Source organism: Octopus sinensis, linkage group LG26 (genome assembly GCF_006345805.1).
Source record: "Octopus sinensis linkage group LG26, ASM634580v1, whole genome shotgun sequence".
In the NCBI taxonomy this organism is placed as follows: domain Eukaryota; kingdom Metazoa; phylum Mollusca; class Cephalopoda; order Octopoda; family Octopodidae; genus Octopus; species Octopus sinensis.
The window spans coordinates 14,771,749-14,790,647 of record NC_043022.1 but is presented as its reverse complement, the minus strand read 5'-3'; the positions used below and the strand labels follow the sequence as shown (position 1 = coordinate 14,790,647).

At 38.3% G+C, this 18,899-nt stretch overlaps 1 protein-coding gene across 1 annotated transcript in view; it reads left to right on the top strand.

Annotated features, from left to right (window-relative positions):
• LOC115224742 (rootletin) overlaps positions 1–18,899 on the top strand; it is a 135,695-nt gene that overhangs the window by 22,817 nt on the left and 93,979 nt on the right. Inside the window, exon 2 of the mRNA XM_036513695.1 lies at positions 3,186–3,479. Within this exon, the coding sequence (XP_036369588.1) occupies positions 3,186–3,479 (294 nt within the window). The remainder of the gene's footprint in view (positions 1–3,185; positions 3,480–18,899) is intronic.

Genomic DNA, 18,899 nt, shown 5'->3' with positions numbered 1-18,899 from the left:
GTTTTCTCTAAGATATATATTTATATATTTATACACCAATTTCGTCTTGATGATAAACTATTAATAAATACACTCACTGATATGTCTCACTCTACAGACATTTTAAGGTTACCACCTTATTTTATTTTAAAAAAAGATCCTGGATGTAACTCAACATCCCCTTACTCTTTTACTCTTTTACTTGTTTCAGTCATTTGACTGCGGCCATGCTGGAGCACCACTTTTAGTCGAGCAAATCGACCCTGGGACTTATTCTTTGTAAACCCAGTACTTATTCTATCAGTCTCTTTTGCCAAACCGCTAAGTGACGGGGGACGTAAATACATCAGCATCGGTTGTCAAGCAATGCTAGAGGGACAAACACACACACATATACATACACATATATATATATACATATATACGACAGGCTTCTTTCAGTTTCCGTCTACCAAATCCACTCACAAGGCATTGGTCGGCCCGAGGCTATAGCAGAAGACACTTGCCCAAGATGCCACGCGGTGGGACTGAACCCGGAACCATGTGGTTGGTTAGCAAGCTACTTACCACACAGCCACTCCTGCGCCTATAAATCTTTTTCGTTAAAGATCAGTGAAAAAGAGAATACTGACGCTGAACTATTGAGAAATCTGCAGTTACTCTATCCAGATTACAAGTTCAGGTTTATACCTGTAATTATTGGGGCCCTGGGATTTGTAACACACATACCAACCTTGAGAAATTAGGCTTCTCAAAATGAGAAAGTGGAAGCTATCGCTGGAACTGTAAAAATCTGTAAAACTTTCTGGAAGTTTATCATTTAACATTTTAGTGTTTGCATTATTCTACCAAAATTAATCCTTTTTTATCCACATTGTTTTGAACTAATCATGCATTATCTTGTAGCTATGAGATTTTGATGAGGTAGCTGTTAATTTTTAAAACGATATTGTAGGGTTGGTGTGAGAGACCAGATCTGGCCAGTTTGAACATAAAATAGGCAGAATATTTTTGGCCGGATATGGCCGGTTTAATTGCTAAAGGGTTAAATATATATGAGCATGTCTTGATATGCAACTATATGCATAAGAATACATACATAAAACATACAAATCTGTGCATATACATACATACATGCATACATATAAATAAAAGACCCTGTTGATGTTGAAATTCCAATGAAGGAACCATGGATCTGGGTTAGAAACCGGCTCTTTCTCTATTGGTAAGAAATCTTGAAATGAAACTGAACAATGACATACATACATTCTATATATGTGTGCGTGTGTAGGGATCTCAAAAAATAGAAAAAATGCATTTATATTCTATCAGTTTGATCTAATAATAATAATAATAATAATTTTTTTTATTGGCCACAAGGGCTGACACACATGATTAGTAAACATAAAGGGACAAAACAGGACGAAAGATTACAAAGGGTTTTGTCAGTTTTTGAAAAAATCCGAGTAAAAACTGTTGAACAACGAAAGATTATAACAATGAAAAAACTCCCAAAAGGAGGAGGCGCTTTGAAAGGTTCCTGGTGGAAAAAAACCCATAAAAGCCTACGGGAGCCTGGTCAAAAGGGGGGTAGAGAGCCCCTTTCTCCTTTTATAAAACCTTTTTCAATCACAGGCGAAACCTGAGAATTGGTCCCTTTATACTGGCCATTCTCGAACTGTAGTTGCATCTGATGATAAGACTGAGGAAAGATTCATCAAACAGCAAAGCAATCTCTTTGTTTAATCCAATGTTTTCATTGAGATAAAATTATCAACTAATAACTCAATACATATCTTATTTTCTCATCTAATTTATCATATGTTCCTGCTTTGACCCGACCTGACCTGACCTACCACCACACAAAACTGCTCCTTGTCTTTTTTATTTATTTTTTTTTTATAAGTTTCCTTGTTATCTCAAGTTAATACCTATATCTTCTTCTCCCCTCCATCTCTTCCCTGCTCCATCAAATTGGCAAATGATGGAATCTCATTTACCTCATACTTGGAAAATATTAATTTTCAATTAACTGATTATGGCTTCGCTCCTGACGACTTTCCAATTGGCCTTATCTATCTATCTATCTAGCTAGCTATCTCTCCCTATATGTATATATTTATATATGTCTATATATATATATATATATATATATATATATATATACATATATATATATCCCTATCCTAACTGTAACTCTGACAATGGCCTCTGTAAGTCTGAATGATCTGGTTGTGTACATCTCCATGTGTCTAACACACGTGGACATGCCTACAAAGTCAGAAAACAATACAGCTCCCATGACTTTCGGAAACATTTTTTCATGCTCAGAGTTGCTGAAGCATGGAATAAACTGCCTGCATCAGTTGTTGACTGCCATGACACTGCATCTTTTAAGGCCCTCATGCTTTCCGAAATCCGCCAAAACTACACCTGATTATATATACACTTTAGATGAGTTGTAGTGCACCTGAGCACTGTACACAATTATTATTATTATTATTATTATTATTTATTATTATAACCCCCTACAAGGTCTACCTAACACACCTAACTCTCTTCCTCTCACCACTCCTTACTGCATCACCTCCACTGAGCCCCCACACTTAGCACTTTCCTCAATTCTTCCTCCCTGGGGTATTAACCATCCCAGCCACATTTTTAGTAAATAACTTTAACAAGAAGTTTTAATAGAAGGTTTTTTTTTTTTATTTATATTACTTTAAAACAGGAAGTTTGTGTCACAGAAGCAGGGGTGGTCACAGGCAGATTGGTGCCAAAAAAAAAAAAAAGTTAAAGTTACCTTATCGAGTCATGTTGACCCGTAAGAGCCAGTTTCCTGGTTTCCATGATGTGTAAATTCCACACCTGGATGGGACGCCAGTCCATCGCAGGATTACTCATTATTCCCAGGTGAATGGACTGGAGCAACATGAAACAAAGTGTTTTCTTCAAGAACACAACGCGTTGCCCAGTCCAAGAATCGAAACTACAATCTTACGATCATGAGTCCAACACCCTAACCACTAAGCCACGTGCCTCCACTTCGTGCCAAAGGGGTTCAAAGAGAACCTATAAAATTTATTCAAGCCTGCACACATACATATGTTTTTAAAGAAATTTTCTTCAGTTTATTTTTAGTTTTTAAAATTTCTAATTCCAACAAAAATATTCTGATATATTTTTTGCTTTTTTGTTTATTCCAGAAACTCGAAGATTCAATCTTAAAAGACAGCTGCAGTTTCCCGTCAAAGATGGACGAGTCAAATTCTTTGACTAAGGCGAAAATCCGTGAAATTATCACCAAAAACCTCGGTGGTGATAGTTCAAGCCATACTTACATGGCAACAAATTCTCAGACACCGTCACATAATTTGGATGTGATGCAAGAAGAGAACCGTCTCCTTGCCGTGGAGCTCAACCGAGTCGAAGACCTACTGTCTGCAAGTCGTGCCGAAAGAGATGAGTTGGGAATCAAATATTCTGCACTAAGTGACCGGGTAAGTAAGATTGCATCTGTCTTTTACTTTTTACTTGTTTCTTTCAGTCATTGGACTGTGGCCATGCTGGGGCACCACCTTGATGGGTTTTTCATCCTCGTGCTTTTTCTATTGGTCTCTTTTGCCGAACCACTAATTTACTAGGACATAAACAAACCAACATCAGTTGTGAAGTGGTGTGTGTGTGTCTGTGTATGGGACAAACACAGACCCAAACACACATAAATATGTTACATGATGGGCTTCCTCACAATTTCCTTTTACCAAATCCACTCACATTACATGTTTTTTAAAGACATGGGATGAAGCACAGCCTTTGAACGTTGGGCGTCACAGAGACGATGACAAGAGACCGAGACCTCTGGAGATATGCTGTGATTGAGAAGACCCGGCAACTAAAGTGAGATCACAGCTGTAGCCTATACCAGTGTCACATAACCAGCCCATTTAAAAAGTACCTTTGAATCATTGGGTGACATGCCGTGCTTGAGGAGACCTATTGAGTCAAGTAAAATGAAAAATCAGAATCTCACCCAAATTGAAATCAAAAATGGAAATTGTAGTTGTGGCCAATACCAGTGCTACCTGACTGGCTCCCATGCTGGTGGCATGCAGTAAGCACCATTCATGCATGGGTCATTGCCAGTACTACCTGGACTGGCTCCCCATACTGGTGGCATGTAAAAAGCACCATCCGAATGTGCCCAACGTGCCATGCAGTAGGGCTGAACCTGAAACCTTACACCCTAAAAGCAAACTCCTTACCTCACAGCCATGCCTGAAGAAATCAAATTTAATAACATCATTACCATCCTTTAAACCATCCCTTGAAATTTGGCTTGAAATAGATGAGATTTTTTGTTGAAATTTTCATGTAAATAAATTTTAATTAATACACATCTGTAAACGATATAATTTGAAACTTTGGCATCAGAAAATGCACAAATTGATTACGGTTGAGTAATTCCTTAATCTCTAATTTTAAATTATACTTTACAAATCCTCTCCCCTACTATCTCTAAATCCAAAAACAAAGAACAAACACAAAAAAACACAACACGAGGATGTGGTACATGTAAAGTATTAGCAGACACTCAGGGAAGGAAAGAAAGGTTAACGTTTTGAGCAAAGCTCTTCTAAAGAAACAGAGGAAAGTCCAATAGAAAAGGAAGATGGAGGAAAAAAAATAGCCAATGGTTCACATGTAATTACATTTTGAAGACACACACACACACACATATATAAGCTCAGGTAATGTGTGTAATTCCCAAGTTTCCAGTCAAACTGTAAACAGCTTCGCACATGAATCAAATTTCAGCAAAAGAGAAACAAGGACCAGAAAAGATAAAAACAGAGAACATGTCATTTGCAAGGGGTTTGTAATATGCTTGGGGTGGGGTGGGGTGGGGTGGGGTGGGGTGGGGGGCAGGCTTGTTCCGTTGAGTGTGGTTTGTGAACTAAAGAGCAAGGGAGTTGAGTTTGTGGCTGTTTAGGAGAAGAAGCATTCATTTGTATGCATGGAGGACAAACAAAACAACAAAAAAATGAAAAGAAACATAAAAAATTTGTGTTGTTCTGTTATGGTGGTGGTGGTGGTGGTGGTTCAAGTACTGATGTTGATTTAAGTGTCTCTACTCACATTTATGTTTGTAGCTTTATCCCTATGTTCAGAAAATATTGTCTATGTTTTTATATATAAATATCAGTTTGGAAAATATTGAGCAGAAAATTTGACTCTAAGGAAATTAAATCGTAAAACTGTGTGGAAAATCTGGTGTGAATATCCATCCATCCATCTACTATTCCTGGAAGGGTTGTGGATAGAAAGTCCTGCAGCATCTCATCAATAGGGTCCAGTCGAAATCAACTGTCATTATTACACTTTCTGGCTGGATTCCCAAGTGTAAGCAAATGTTACTATGGATATTACCCAACAATTTCATCCCAGGTCTCCTGCCGGTTGGCTCAGATGAAGAATCCATCTTGTCATTCTCTTGGGTTGCTATTTGTATGTACGGGTGCCAATTTGCATGACACTGGTATCTGCCATGGCTGCAATTTTGCTTGGCTTGATGGGTCTTAAAATGTGTTTCAATATTTTGATAAGATTTTTCTTCTGAGGTTAACTGTATGGATGTGAAAGACTTAAATTGTGATACACCACATACATACAGAAACTGAGTGTACGAATGAATGTATATCTACGTAGGATCTCTGTTGATATTATTTATTTATTTAATATCCTCTCCATTTCCAGTGTGCTTGATATTATCATTGTAGCATCACAGAATCTATTGATATGGGTTGGAGTTGGTGGGGAGAAAAGTAAGGCAACAAAATCCTCTTTTCATTAACTGCCATCTGGAAAGAAATGACAAACCAGATGTGTGCACACACACATTCACATTATCTCTCTCTCTCTCTCTCTCTCTCTCTCACTCACTCTCTCTCTCTTTCTCACTCACTCTCTCTCTTTCTCACTCTCACTCTCTCTCTTTCTCTCTCACTCACTCACTCTCTCTCACTCTTTCTCTCTCACTTTCTCACTCTCTCTTTCTCACTCTTTCTCTCTCACTTTCTCACTCTCTCTTTCTCTCTCTCTCTCACTCTCTCTCTCTCTTCTCTCTCTCTCTCTTTCTCTCTCTCTCTCTCTCTCTCTCTCCTTCTCTTTCTTATACACACAGATATATATATATACACACATATTTATCCTTTATTATTATTCCATTAATGAACAACAGATTAAACTTTTGGAAAAGAGAAATTCCTAACATCAGGCTACAACAAGTAACCTCAGATGCCAGGAACCTTCCTGAGTATCTTAGCTGTCCTTAATAATGCTGTTTTCATCATCATCATCATCATTATTTCTTTTTTGCTTCTCTGTCTTATTGTATACTGTGTATACTTCCTATACATTTATGTATATAAAGCTGAAGTTGTCTGTGTGTGTGGCAGGTTTGGTAGCCTTCAACTAATGCTATCTCCTCCAAGACCCTGCAGCACAAGTTGACCAAAATTGATAGTATGATAGAAGAAGGCTTGCTCTTCCTTCCGTAGAAGAAAAAATTCAAATCGGACCATGTTAACACCAAAAATTATTTACATCAAAAAGGTGCTTTTTTTCCTATGAAAATCCCTATTTTTTACAATTTCTTGACTGCTGTGTCGCCATTTTTCGGTGTATTTCAACCAGAAAAATGTTCGCTTAAAGAGAATAACAAGCTACATAAGGCAAAATATTTACTTTTCAAAAATTCCAATTCTAAAGGGTCGAAACAAACCCAAGCAATACCGGGCGATGCTGCTAGTTTATGTATATACTTTTTATCCTCTCGTTTCATTGATGTCTGTCTTAGTATTGTCTTCCTCATTCTTTGCCCTGGTGGCAAATAAAAGAAATCGTTGTTGTTGTTTTGGTCCTTGTGCCTGTGGTGTATGCGGGAGATTTGATGTAAGACATCTACCTTCTCTTTCGTTGACGCAGACCTCTCCGGTGGTAACGCACCCTTCCACATGGCCCGACCCAAACGCTAAAAATAGCAGCTTCTTGCCCTCACCTTGTCGAAGTGCTCACATGTCCAGCACTGTCGGCTACCCCGATCAAAAAAAAGGCCCAATTGTCCCCTGCCTGCGCGCACATCACTGCTGCACCCTTCCCCTTCCGGACAGCTCCCAAGTTCTGGTCAGCTCCCCAGCTGCTGACGTCATCCCACCGTGCCCAGGCTCGAAAAAATAAATATGGTTTGCTCAAAAAGAATTGCGAATGGTTCTATCAAAAGAAGACTACAACACTTATGAATTCGGCATTTATTCTCCTTTGAAGTAGTTCTCTTTTGAAACCAAACACTGTAAATTAGATAATTCATTTTGAAGAAATTACCCTTCTCTAATTGGTAGATTAGTTGAAGTTACCGTTTTAAGAAAAAGCTAAACTTTTTTTTTTCATTTTTATTTTATTACTATTACTCTTTGACTCTTTTACTTTTTTCAGTCATTTGACTGCGGCCATGCTGGAGCACCGCCTTTAGTCGAGCAAATCAACCCCGGAACTTATTCTTTGTAAGCCCAGTACTTATTCTATCGGTCTCTTTTACCGAACCGCTAAGTGGCGGGGACGTAAACACATCAGGTTGTCAAGCAATGCTAGAGGGACAAACACAGACACACAAACATATACACACACATACATATATATATATACGACAGGCTTCTTTCAGTTTCCGTCTACCAAATCCACTCACAAGGCATTGGTCAGCCCGGGGCTATAGCAGAAGACACTTGCCCAAGATGCCACGCAGTGGGACTGAACCCGGAACCATGTGGTTAGTTAGCAAGCTACTTACCATACAGCCACTCCTGCGCCTATTATTATCTTTTTTGGCAAACAAATTTTCCTATGACATAAATGATTCTTATGGCACAATGTCCTACAACAATCTTCAAATGTCAGGCCTTAAGGAGTCGATGGCAAGTGGCTGAGACGTTTGGCAATATGCTGTGCTTGTGGAGACTCATCAAGCCAAATGAAATCATAGCCGTGGCTAGTGCCAGTGTCATGTAAATGGCACCCATGCTGGTGTCACATAAAAGGCACCCGTTACACTCCATAAAGTGGTTAGCATTAGGAAGGGCATCCAACCAGAGAAACCATTGCCAAATCAGACTGGAACCTGGTGCAGCCGTCCAGCTTCTCAATTCCAACCAACACCTCTAACCCATGCCAGCATGGAAAGCAGACATCAAATAGTATTCTTGTTGCAAAGATGGCGGCGAGCTGGCAGAAACGTTAGCACTCCGGGCGAAATGCTTACCAATATTTCGACTGCCGCTAAGTTCTGAGTTCAAATTCCGCCGAGGTTGACTTTGCCTTTCATCCTTTCGGGTTCGATAAATTAAGTACCAGTTACGCACTGGGGTCGATGTAATCGACTTAATACCTATGTCTGTCCTTGTTTGTCTCCTCTGTGTTTAGCCCCTTGTGGGTAGTAAAGAAATAGGTATTCTTGTTGCTTGTGATATGCTTCATCATAAGTGTCTGTGAGTGTATCTAACCAAAGTGATTTTTACTTCCATGATTGTTACAAAGATTATTATTTAAGATAAGAAAACCCGAGGAGCAGATTCTATTTTTAGGATGCCCTGTCTGATAACGATTGACTCTTTAATTGCTCTTGAATGAGGTTCTTTTTTTTTTTTTTTTTGTATTGTATCCAACTGTCTGCAGCAAAAATTCTTCCTCTGTCTCCACCTCTGCTAATGTCTTCCTGGTCTGGTCTTGAAGAAGAAACCAGGACAAATACATGAAGACACAGACAATAATTACTGCTACTAAATCTTGCAAGTAATTTCATAGTTGCTACTACTATCGCTGGTATTACTGCTGCTGCTGCTGCTGCTGTTGTCATCAATTTCCATCGTTGTCATCATTGCCACCCTCTTCTAACATCGTTAGCAAAACACCCAGTCATCGATAATTGGCATCGACATCATCATCTTACAGTGTTTCCTCTTCTTGCGTAACTATTACAGCACCACCACCACTACAACCTAAACCATTACCACCACCACCACCACCACTACAGCCAAAACCTTCATCATTGTCATAATCATGTCATCATTATCATCATCATCATCGTCATTATTGTCAGCATTTTCATTGTCATTCTCATCATCATCATCATCACCATCATCGTCATCACCATCATCATTGTCATCACCATTATCAGTTTCATCATTATCATCTTCATCATCATCTTTATTGTCATGATCATCGTCATCATCGTCATCATCATCATCATCATCATCATCATCATCATCACCATCACCATCATTAGGCTAAACTGGTATTCCAGTTACCTTTCCATCAATACACACACACACATATATATATGTTTGAATGCAACATGCAATTATGTCCAATCACAAATTTGCTAGATTATAAAACCCCTTACCAATCTTATCAACTTCCTTAAATTATGTACATTCGTTACTCATTAAGTTCTTTTTTTTTTTTTTCCCTAATAATTCTCCACAATTATAAAATCTATTCTACAATTCAAGACATCTTGCATTCAAGATTCAAGATTCAGTTCTTTCCTTTTATGAATTTTTCTCTTTGCTTTTTCGTCTCCTCATGATTCTTATCAACTTGTCTTTCATTATGGAAAGGAAGTCGTTATTTCTACAGTAATTTTAACCTCTATCAGATTACTTTGTGGACTTCCTAAAGAATTTCCATGAAGCAGTCCTAATGAAACTGCAAAGGTTTGTTGCAATGTTCCTCCTTGTTTCTTTTTGATACTCTTTACTCTTTACTCTTTTACTTGTTTCAGTCATTTGACTGCGGCCATGCTGGAGCACCGCCTTTAATCGAGCAACTCGACCCCGGGACTTATTCTTTTTTTGTAAGCCCTGTACTTATTCTATCGGTCTCTTTTGCCGAACCGCTAAGTAACGGGGGGACATAAACACACCAGCATCGATTGTCAAGCAATGCTAGGGGGACAAACACAGACACACAAACACAAACACACATACATATATATATATATATATATATATACATATATACGACAGGCTTCTTTCAGTTTCCGTCTACCAAATCCACTCACAAGGCATTGGTCGGCCCGGGGCTATAGCGGAAGACACTTGCCCAAGATGCCACACAGTGAGACTGAACCCGGAACCATGTGGTTGGTTAGGAAGCTACTTACCACACAGCCACTCCTGATGCAAATTTTTCTCCCTGAATTTGCTCAACTTTGAAATATTCAAAGAAAACAAAAGACACGCAACATGCCTAGGGTAAACCCTGTATTGTATACGAGCCAATAAGAGCCTTTATGAGGCTGCTCGGCATGCTAGAAATAGCAGTCAAATTCCCTTGTATTACACCTTTACTGATGGATAAATAATGGAGAGAATGCTATAGATAATGTTGTCTTTAAAGGCTATTTGCTTGCTCAGTCTGCTAGAAATAATAACCAAATTCTCTCGAATCACACCTTTGCTGTCTGATGAAAAATGAAGAGAAATCACTAGTTAATGTATTTCTAAAGGACTATATGGTCACTCAGTCTGCTGAAAATAGCAGTCAAATTCCCTCATAAAAACACCCTTAGTCTGGCAAACAGAGAAGAGAATATATTAATTAATGTATTTCTAAAGGTCTATGTGGTAACTCTGCTGGAAATAGCAGCCAAATTTCCTCAAGTCACACTTTTGCTGTCTTAAAAAAAAGTAGTAAATAGTTTAGTTGCTGTATTTGTAAAAGAGTATGTGATCACTCAGTCTGCTAGAAATAGCAACCAAATTCCCTCAAATCACACCTTTGTTGTCTGATGGAAAAAATGGCAAGAATACATTAGACTATGTAGTCCTAAAAGGCTATATGAGTCTGCTGGAAATAGCTATAGGGGAAGATACTTGCCCAAGGTGCCATGCAGGAGGACTGAACCAGAAGCCATACGGTTGAGAAGCAACTTCTAAACCACACAGTCGTGCCTGTGCCTATCGCCTTAAAAACAAAAGAACATTGGATTATGTAGTCCTAGATACACTTGGATAAATAAAAAGAAAATCTAGGATGATCATAGGTGGGCCACCTTTGTTTAGAGGCATGTTCAATCAGGATTGATCTGGGGGTTAAATAGTAACAACAGCAACAACAACAATAAAAACTGTACTGAATCATGCACCTATTTGCCCTGATTTAGTACTTTAAACTCTCAGAGGTGAAGAAACAAGGATTCTCTCTGGAGGTAAATATCTAATCTAGTTGTTTTGTTCAGTGCCAAGTGGTTTTGGCAGAACGACAGCTTTGATTTGAAGATATTAGAAGGATTAAGTCTTATCTTTTGCTTCGTTTAATTGTCACCTTGCTTCTTTTACCGTACACTCGTTAACTTCTAAGTCTGCCTAATGTAGAAATAAATCTCTTGTACTATCAAAAAAAAAAAACAGAATCACTTGGTGACTGTGACACGTGTAACAGGCAGATTCATCATCATCATCGTTGAATGTCCGTTTTCTATGCTGGCATGGGTTGGACGGTTTGACTGAGATATGGAGAGCCAGTGGCTGCACCAAGCTCCAATCTGATCCGACAATGTTTCTACAGCTGGATGCCCTTCCTAATGCCAACCACTCCAAGAGTGTAGTGGGTACTTTTTACGTGCCACTGGCACAGGAGTCAGTCAGGCGGGCCTGCATCGATCACGTTTGGATAGTGCTTTTTATGTGCCAGTGACACAGGCCAATCAGAGGGTACTGGCATTGGCCACGTACAGATGGTGCTTTTTATGTGCCACTGGTATGGGAGCCAGTCAAGCAAACCTGGCATCGACCACATTCAGATGGTGCTTTTTACATGCCACCGGCATGGGAGCCAGTCAAGAGGTACTGGCATCAGTCATGTTTGGTTGATGCTTTTTACGTGCCACTGGTACGGGAGCCAGTCAGGCGGACCTGGTATCAACCACGTTTGGTTGGTGCTTTTTATGTGCCACCAGCCCAGGAGCCAGTCAGGGGGCACTGGCCGCTGCTACGATATTTGTTTTACTTGACTCAACAGGTTTTCTCAAGCATATATCTCGATGCCTCCTCACACAATTATATTTGTGCTTGGCATCATGTATGCCTGATTTTTGCCAATGTTTTTTTTTTGGTTTTCTTTTACATTTTCGACTTAAAATTATTCTGAAGATTTTGTATTACAACAACCGGTTCTTATTGTTTTAAAAACTCTTTATGATTAAGTATTAGGGAAATGGCTTTCGCAAGGCAGAGAATAAATGTTATTTGAATTTTGAACCTTTTTAAAATAGAAATTCAAAAATTGAAAATTTTCCAATGCCCCTTAACACCTTAGCATTTAAACCAGCCACTTTCTGCCCAAATATTCTACCTTTTATTATTAGGCGCATGGCTCAGTGGTTAGAGCGTCGAGCTTACGATCGTGAGATTGTGAGCTCGAATCCCGAACCGGGCTGTGTGTTGTGTTCTTGAGCAAGACACTTTATTTCACGTTGCTCCAGTTCACTCAGCTGTAGAAATGAGTTGCGACGTCACAGGTGCCAAGCTGTATCGGCCCCTTTGCCTTTCCCTTGGATAACACTGGTGGCGTGGAGAGGGGAGGCCGGTATGCATGGGCAACTGCTGGTCTTCCATAAAAACAACCTTACCCAGACTTGTGTCTCAGAGGGTAACTCTCTAGGTGCAAACCCATGGTCAGTGTCTGACCGAAGGGGGTCACAATATTATGTTCAAACCAGCCATGTTCATCCCAAATAAGTTATGAGGTTGAAATTTTCAGAAAATATCTCTCTCCTGAAAATAAACAAATGGTAAAAATTTGAAAAGGATTTGAGACACGTAGCCAATAGTATTCTGTTGAATTTGACTGGAATGACTCATGGAAAGGCAAATGGAATTTTGAATCATTTGGGATTTTCCCATTAGCTTTAGTAGCTTATAGCTCAATCATTACTCACATGCCAGTGTGACCTAGTGGCTTGTACCATGCTTTAGTGAAAGTGTTTTTAGGTGCCTGTGTGTTTACGAGCAGATCTGGACACTTTCTCAGCCCTCCAGCACTTGAGCTGGAAGGAGCAAGAAGCTGGTTCCCCATTCATAGCTGAATACACTTAAGCAGTGTGAAATGATGCTCAAAGGATGCAACATGCCACCCGATCCAGGAATTGAACCAGAGACTTATGATTGTGAGATCAACACTCTAACCACTAGTCTGTGCATCTTTAGAAGTATAAAGGAAAACATGGTAGCTAACTTCAATCAAACCCAAGTAATATAGGGGTCAGTTGCAGAAATGTTTCTGGGAGCTGATAATTTATAAAGGAAAATACATTAACCCTTAACGTAGTTCTCAGGGAGATTCAGCATGACACAGAAAGTGACATGGTTGGTCCCCTTTGAATTACAGGTATAAATTCATTTTTGCCAGCTGAGTGGACTGGAGCAACAAGAAATAAAGTGTCTCGCTCATGGACACAAGGTGCCACCAGAAATTGAACTTGAGACTTTACGATCAAGGGCTGAATACCCTAACCACTTAGCCACACACCTTCACACATTACATGATGATGACGACGACACACAGACAGAGAAATAAAGAATAGAATCTTTTCTACTCTAGGCACAAGGCCCGAAATTTTTGGGTAGGGGACCAGTCATTTAGATCGACCCCAGTACGCAACTGGTACTTAATTTATCAACCCAAAAAAGATGAAAGGCAAAGTTGACCTCAGAGGAATTTGAACTCTGAACATAAAGATAGACGAAATGCCTCTAAGCGTGTTAATGTTTCTGCCAGTTCACTGCGTTAATAATCTTTTCTACTCTAGGCACAAGGCCTGAAATTTTGGGAGAGGTGGGACCAGTCAATTTGATCGATTCCTGTACACAACTGGTACTTAATTTATCAACGCCCAAAAGGATGAAAGACAAAGTTGACTTCGGTGGAATATGAACTCAGAATGTAAAAACAGACGAAATACCACTAAGCATTTCACCTGGCATGCTAACGATTCTGCCGGCTCACCGCCTTAAATAAAGACTAGAATGTATACAGCATAATTATTTCTCTTAACCCTTTAGCATTTAAACCGGCCATATCCGGCCAAAAGTATTCTGCCTGTTTTATGCTCAAACTGACCAGATCTGGTCTCTCATACCAGCCCTACAATATCGTTTTAAAAATTAACAGCTACCTCATCAAAATCTCATAGCACCAAGATAATGCATGATTTGTTCAAAACAATATGGATAAAAAAGGATTAATTTTGGCAGAATAATGTGAACACTAAAGGGTTAAAGGAGATTTTGGTTGAGTTGATGCAGATATCTGAATTATTGTTTTATCTCTTGTTTTTCTTGTCTGAAGTTTCCATTCATCATTGAAAAAAGGGAAAGGGCATATGTACGTATGATGGAATAGGGCACCTGAAGGCAATCGGGGAATAAAAAAAGTTAATATAACATAGAAAGAAAGAGGATTGATGAAAGGAGAAGATGAAGTAATAATTTGAAAATTGTGAGATTGTTCTAAGACCGTTATATAAATCTAGGTTAAGATGGTTATATAAACCACAGTGTATTATGGAAACGCAGATGCAGTGTGTCTGCTCATAGATATATATATACATACAATGCGTACAGTAAGTTCTCTGTACGTGTGTGTGTGTGTGTGTGTAAGCAAAACAATTGCTAAATTAAGCAGCAATCCTAATGAAGGGTCGAGGTTCAAAAATAGCTTCAATTACTTCGATTGAAAACTGGTTGCTAATTCAAAAGTTTGTTATTGCAACCTATTCTGTGTTTGTTTAAAACATTACGACAAACAAACAACACCATACACACAAAGTGCTTCACAAATATATGTGTGTGTGTGTGTGTGTGTGTTATTTGTGGTGATGGGTGGTGGATGAACGGGGCTGTGTGTATTAATGTATGTATTTAATTTCTATCCCTCAATTTATTTTGATAAGTTTCAACAACAGACTTAGCTAACTTCTGCTGACCACCACCGACACCAATGCTACCACCATCATCAATACCTTACCAACACCACCACCACCAACATCACCAGCATCATCACCAATACAGCTAACATCTCTACCAACTACCACCACCACCATCATCATCATCATCATCATCACCACCACTGCCATGATGATCGTCCCACTCACTCTTCATCATAACATCAACACTAAAGAAAGCTAAATAAATCTCAACCAAAACACAGCCCAGGGTTTCTTTCTCTTCTTTTTTTTTTTTTTTTTTCCTAATCAAATCCCTGGGAGAATCTATTTCTATCCAATCTCTCTGTCGCTTCAACTAGACAACAACATCATCACCATCACCATCACCAACATCACCACCATCGTCAACATCATCACCATCACCATCATCACCATCACCAACATCACCACCAACATCACCATCACCATCATCACCATCACCAACATTCTCACCATCGTCAACATCACCACCATCGTCAACATCATCAGCATCACCATCACCACCATCGTCAACATCATCATCACCAACATCACCATCACCATCATCACCAACATCACCATCACCAACATCATCGTCACCATCATCAACATCATCATCATCACCACCACCATCACCATCACCACCACCATCACCAGCATCATCGACCTCACATTGTTTTTACGGTTATCAATTGATAAAGACCCCCCGCTCCTTGTCACCCTGTGTCTTATTTATATACCAGTCTGATCAAGCTTACTAAAAACAGAAATTAGTAATGGGACAGTAACTCTTATTTATTTCTTTTACTTTTTCCCGGTCATCAGCTTTTTTTTTTTTTTGTTTTCTGTTTCATGTTTCATGTTTCATGTACTTTACTTTCCTGTGACTTTAGTCGCTCGACTTGAACATTGCAGTTCTTGCGTTGGTGTGCATTCTCTGAAAATACATTCATCATCATATATACATACATGTTGTAAGTGCACTTAAATATTTCTTTGAATGCGTAAATGTTTTTCAGGTTAGTTTAGAGACAGGTGCTGTTGTATAACAATGTGTATGATTAGCAGTCACATTTGTTTCTGTCATTCCATGTATGTGTGAGTATATATATATATATATATATATATATATATATATATATATAGATAGATAGATAGATAGATAGATAGATAGATAGATAGATAGATAGACAGGTAGATAGATAGGCAGACAGGTAGATAGATAGATAGATAGATAGACAGACAGACAGATAGATAGATAGATAGATAGATAGATAGATAGATAGATAGATAGATAGATGAGATAGTTAGATAGACAGAGAGAGAGAGAAATAGATAGATAGATAGACAGGCAGGTAGGTAGATAAATAGATAGATAGATAGATAGGTAGAGAGATAGATAGACAGGCAGACAGACAGACAAACAGATAGATGATACATACTCATATACATACTCACACAAAATTAATGTGTGTGTGTGTATATATATATATATATTATATATATATATATAATATATATATATATATTATATATATATATATATATAGATAGATAGATAGATAGATAGATAGATAGATAGATAGATAGATAGATAGACAGGTAGATAGATAGGCAGACAGGTAGATAGATAGATAGATAGATAGATAGACAGACAGACAGACAGATAGATAGATAGATAGATAGATAGATAGATAGATAGATAGATGAGATAGTTAGATAGACAGAGAGAGAGAGAAATAGATAGATAGATAGACAGGCAGGTAGGTAGATAAATAGATAGATAGATAGATAGGTAGAGAGATAGATAGACAGGCAGACAGACAGACAAACAGATAGATGATACATACTCATATACATACTCACACAAAATTAATGTGTGTGTGTGTATATATATATATATATATATATATATATATATATAGAGAGAGAGAGAGAGAGAGAGAGAGAGAGAGAGATATACATGTGTTCATGTCCTCATAGTGACATTGTATAACTTCTCTAAAATTAACGATATGAAATTGAATTTAATTAAATATTGACTTGAAATTAACGTGATATTTAACAGATGTAGAATTTTAGGTAAATTTCCATAATTATTTTGAAGTCATAAAATAATTTGAATTTATTTCAATTAATCAAATTTTATTACAATATGCAAATATGCACAAACTCTTCCTCAAACACACACACACACTCCGTAGAGGCCTACATTTCCATAATATAATTTAAACATAAATTAATTATTAATTATTACACTCTAAATTTAGGTCTGTATAAATACATTTATATAATTTTGTTGTCAGCTGTTTTAAATACTTCTATTAACTATTGTTATTATTATTATTATTATTATTATTATTATTATTATCATTATCATTATTATTATTATTATTATCTAATTCCAATCTCTACTGCCTTTATTAAATTATAATTAAATTACATTCTTATGTGGTTTCTAACGTTGAAAGTTTTGCAGTTCTGTTTAAATTAATTTTATAAGCCCTTTTTTTTTAGTTTGTTTATTTATTTATTTACTTATTTATTTACCAGTCATGGGATTGTTATTTTATTTGTTTGTTTGCTGCTGTTGTTTTGTAAATATTTGAGAAGAGACATCGGTTTCATTAGAATCAATATTTTTTTGTTTTTTTTTAACTCTTTGGCATCCAGATTCCTCTGTCAAATGTAATAATGCTTATTTAGTCACTTTGCTTTTAATTATTCATGCTTTTAATTATTCACTGGTGGCTTTGAGATTTCAATGATGTGATTTGTGGGGTAGGTGTGGGAAACCAGATCTGGTTAGTTTGACCATATCATCATCATCATCATCATCATCATCATCGTTTAACGTCCGCTTTCCATGCTAGCATGGGTTGGACGATTGTGACTGAGGGCTGGCAAGCCAGATGGCTGCACCAGGCTCCAGTCTGATCTGGCAGAGTTTCTACAGCTGGATGCCCTTCCTAACGCCAACCACTCTACAGAGTGTACTGGGTGCTTTTTACGTGACACCAGCACGGGGGCCAGTCTAGCGGTACTGGCAATGACCTCGCTCGAATCTTTTTACATGTGCCACCAGCACAGGTGCCAGTGAATCGACGTTGGTAATGATCACGCTCGAATGGTGCCCATTTGTGCCACATGTGGCCAGTTTAAACACTAAAGGGCCAATGCCCACTTTTCTATGCCTCCCCATGGGTCAGATGCTCTTCCTATCACCAACCCTCACTCTTTCCAAATTTGGTCATATTTCCCCATCACCAGACATGTTTTTCCTGGAAGAAGATTGGAAACAAAGGACGTTGCTTGTATGACAGTAATGCTCGCTTACAACCATTTCGTGATGTCAGCATAAGCATACACACAAACACACACACACAAACACATACATATGCATGTACATATACATACAAAGGGTCTCTTTCAATTTCTGTTTGCTGAATTGACTTACAATATTTTGGGTAGCCTGAGGTTATTGTAGGAGATACTTGCCCAAGGTGCTGCACTGTGGATCTGAACCCAAAACCCCATGGTTGGGAAGCAGTCTTTTAAACCACACAGTCATCTGTGCACCTATCAATTGGATTGTATTGGATTGCCTATATTCAGTTCACTGCAGGACGAAGACCTCAGCATCTTCTCTCCACCAACCACAGTCTGATGTGATGGCCATGCTTTGAGCTTGAGATCGTACTGGTTTGATGAGCCCACTCTGCCACACTCGCTTGACATGGCCTCGCAGAATAACAATGTATAATTCTGTGTTAAAATCCTTGATACCTTAATCGTGTTTATCATTGGTTTTGTTGATGTCTGAAAAATATAAAAATTTAAAAAATATAAAAATAAAAATGATAAAACTCACCTACAGAAATGTTTTGTGGGTTGGTTGGAA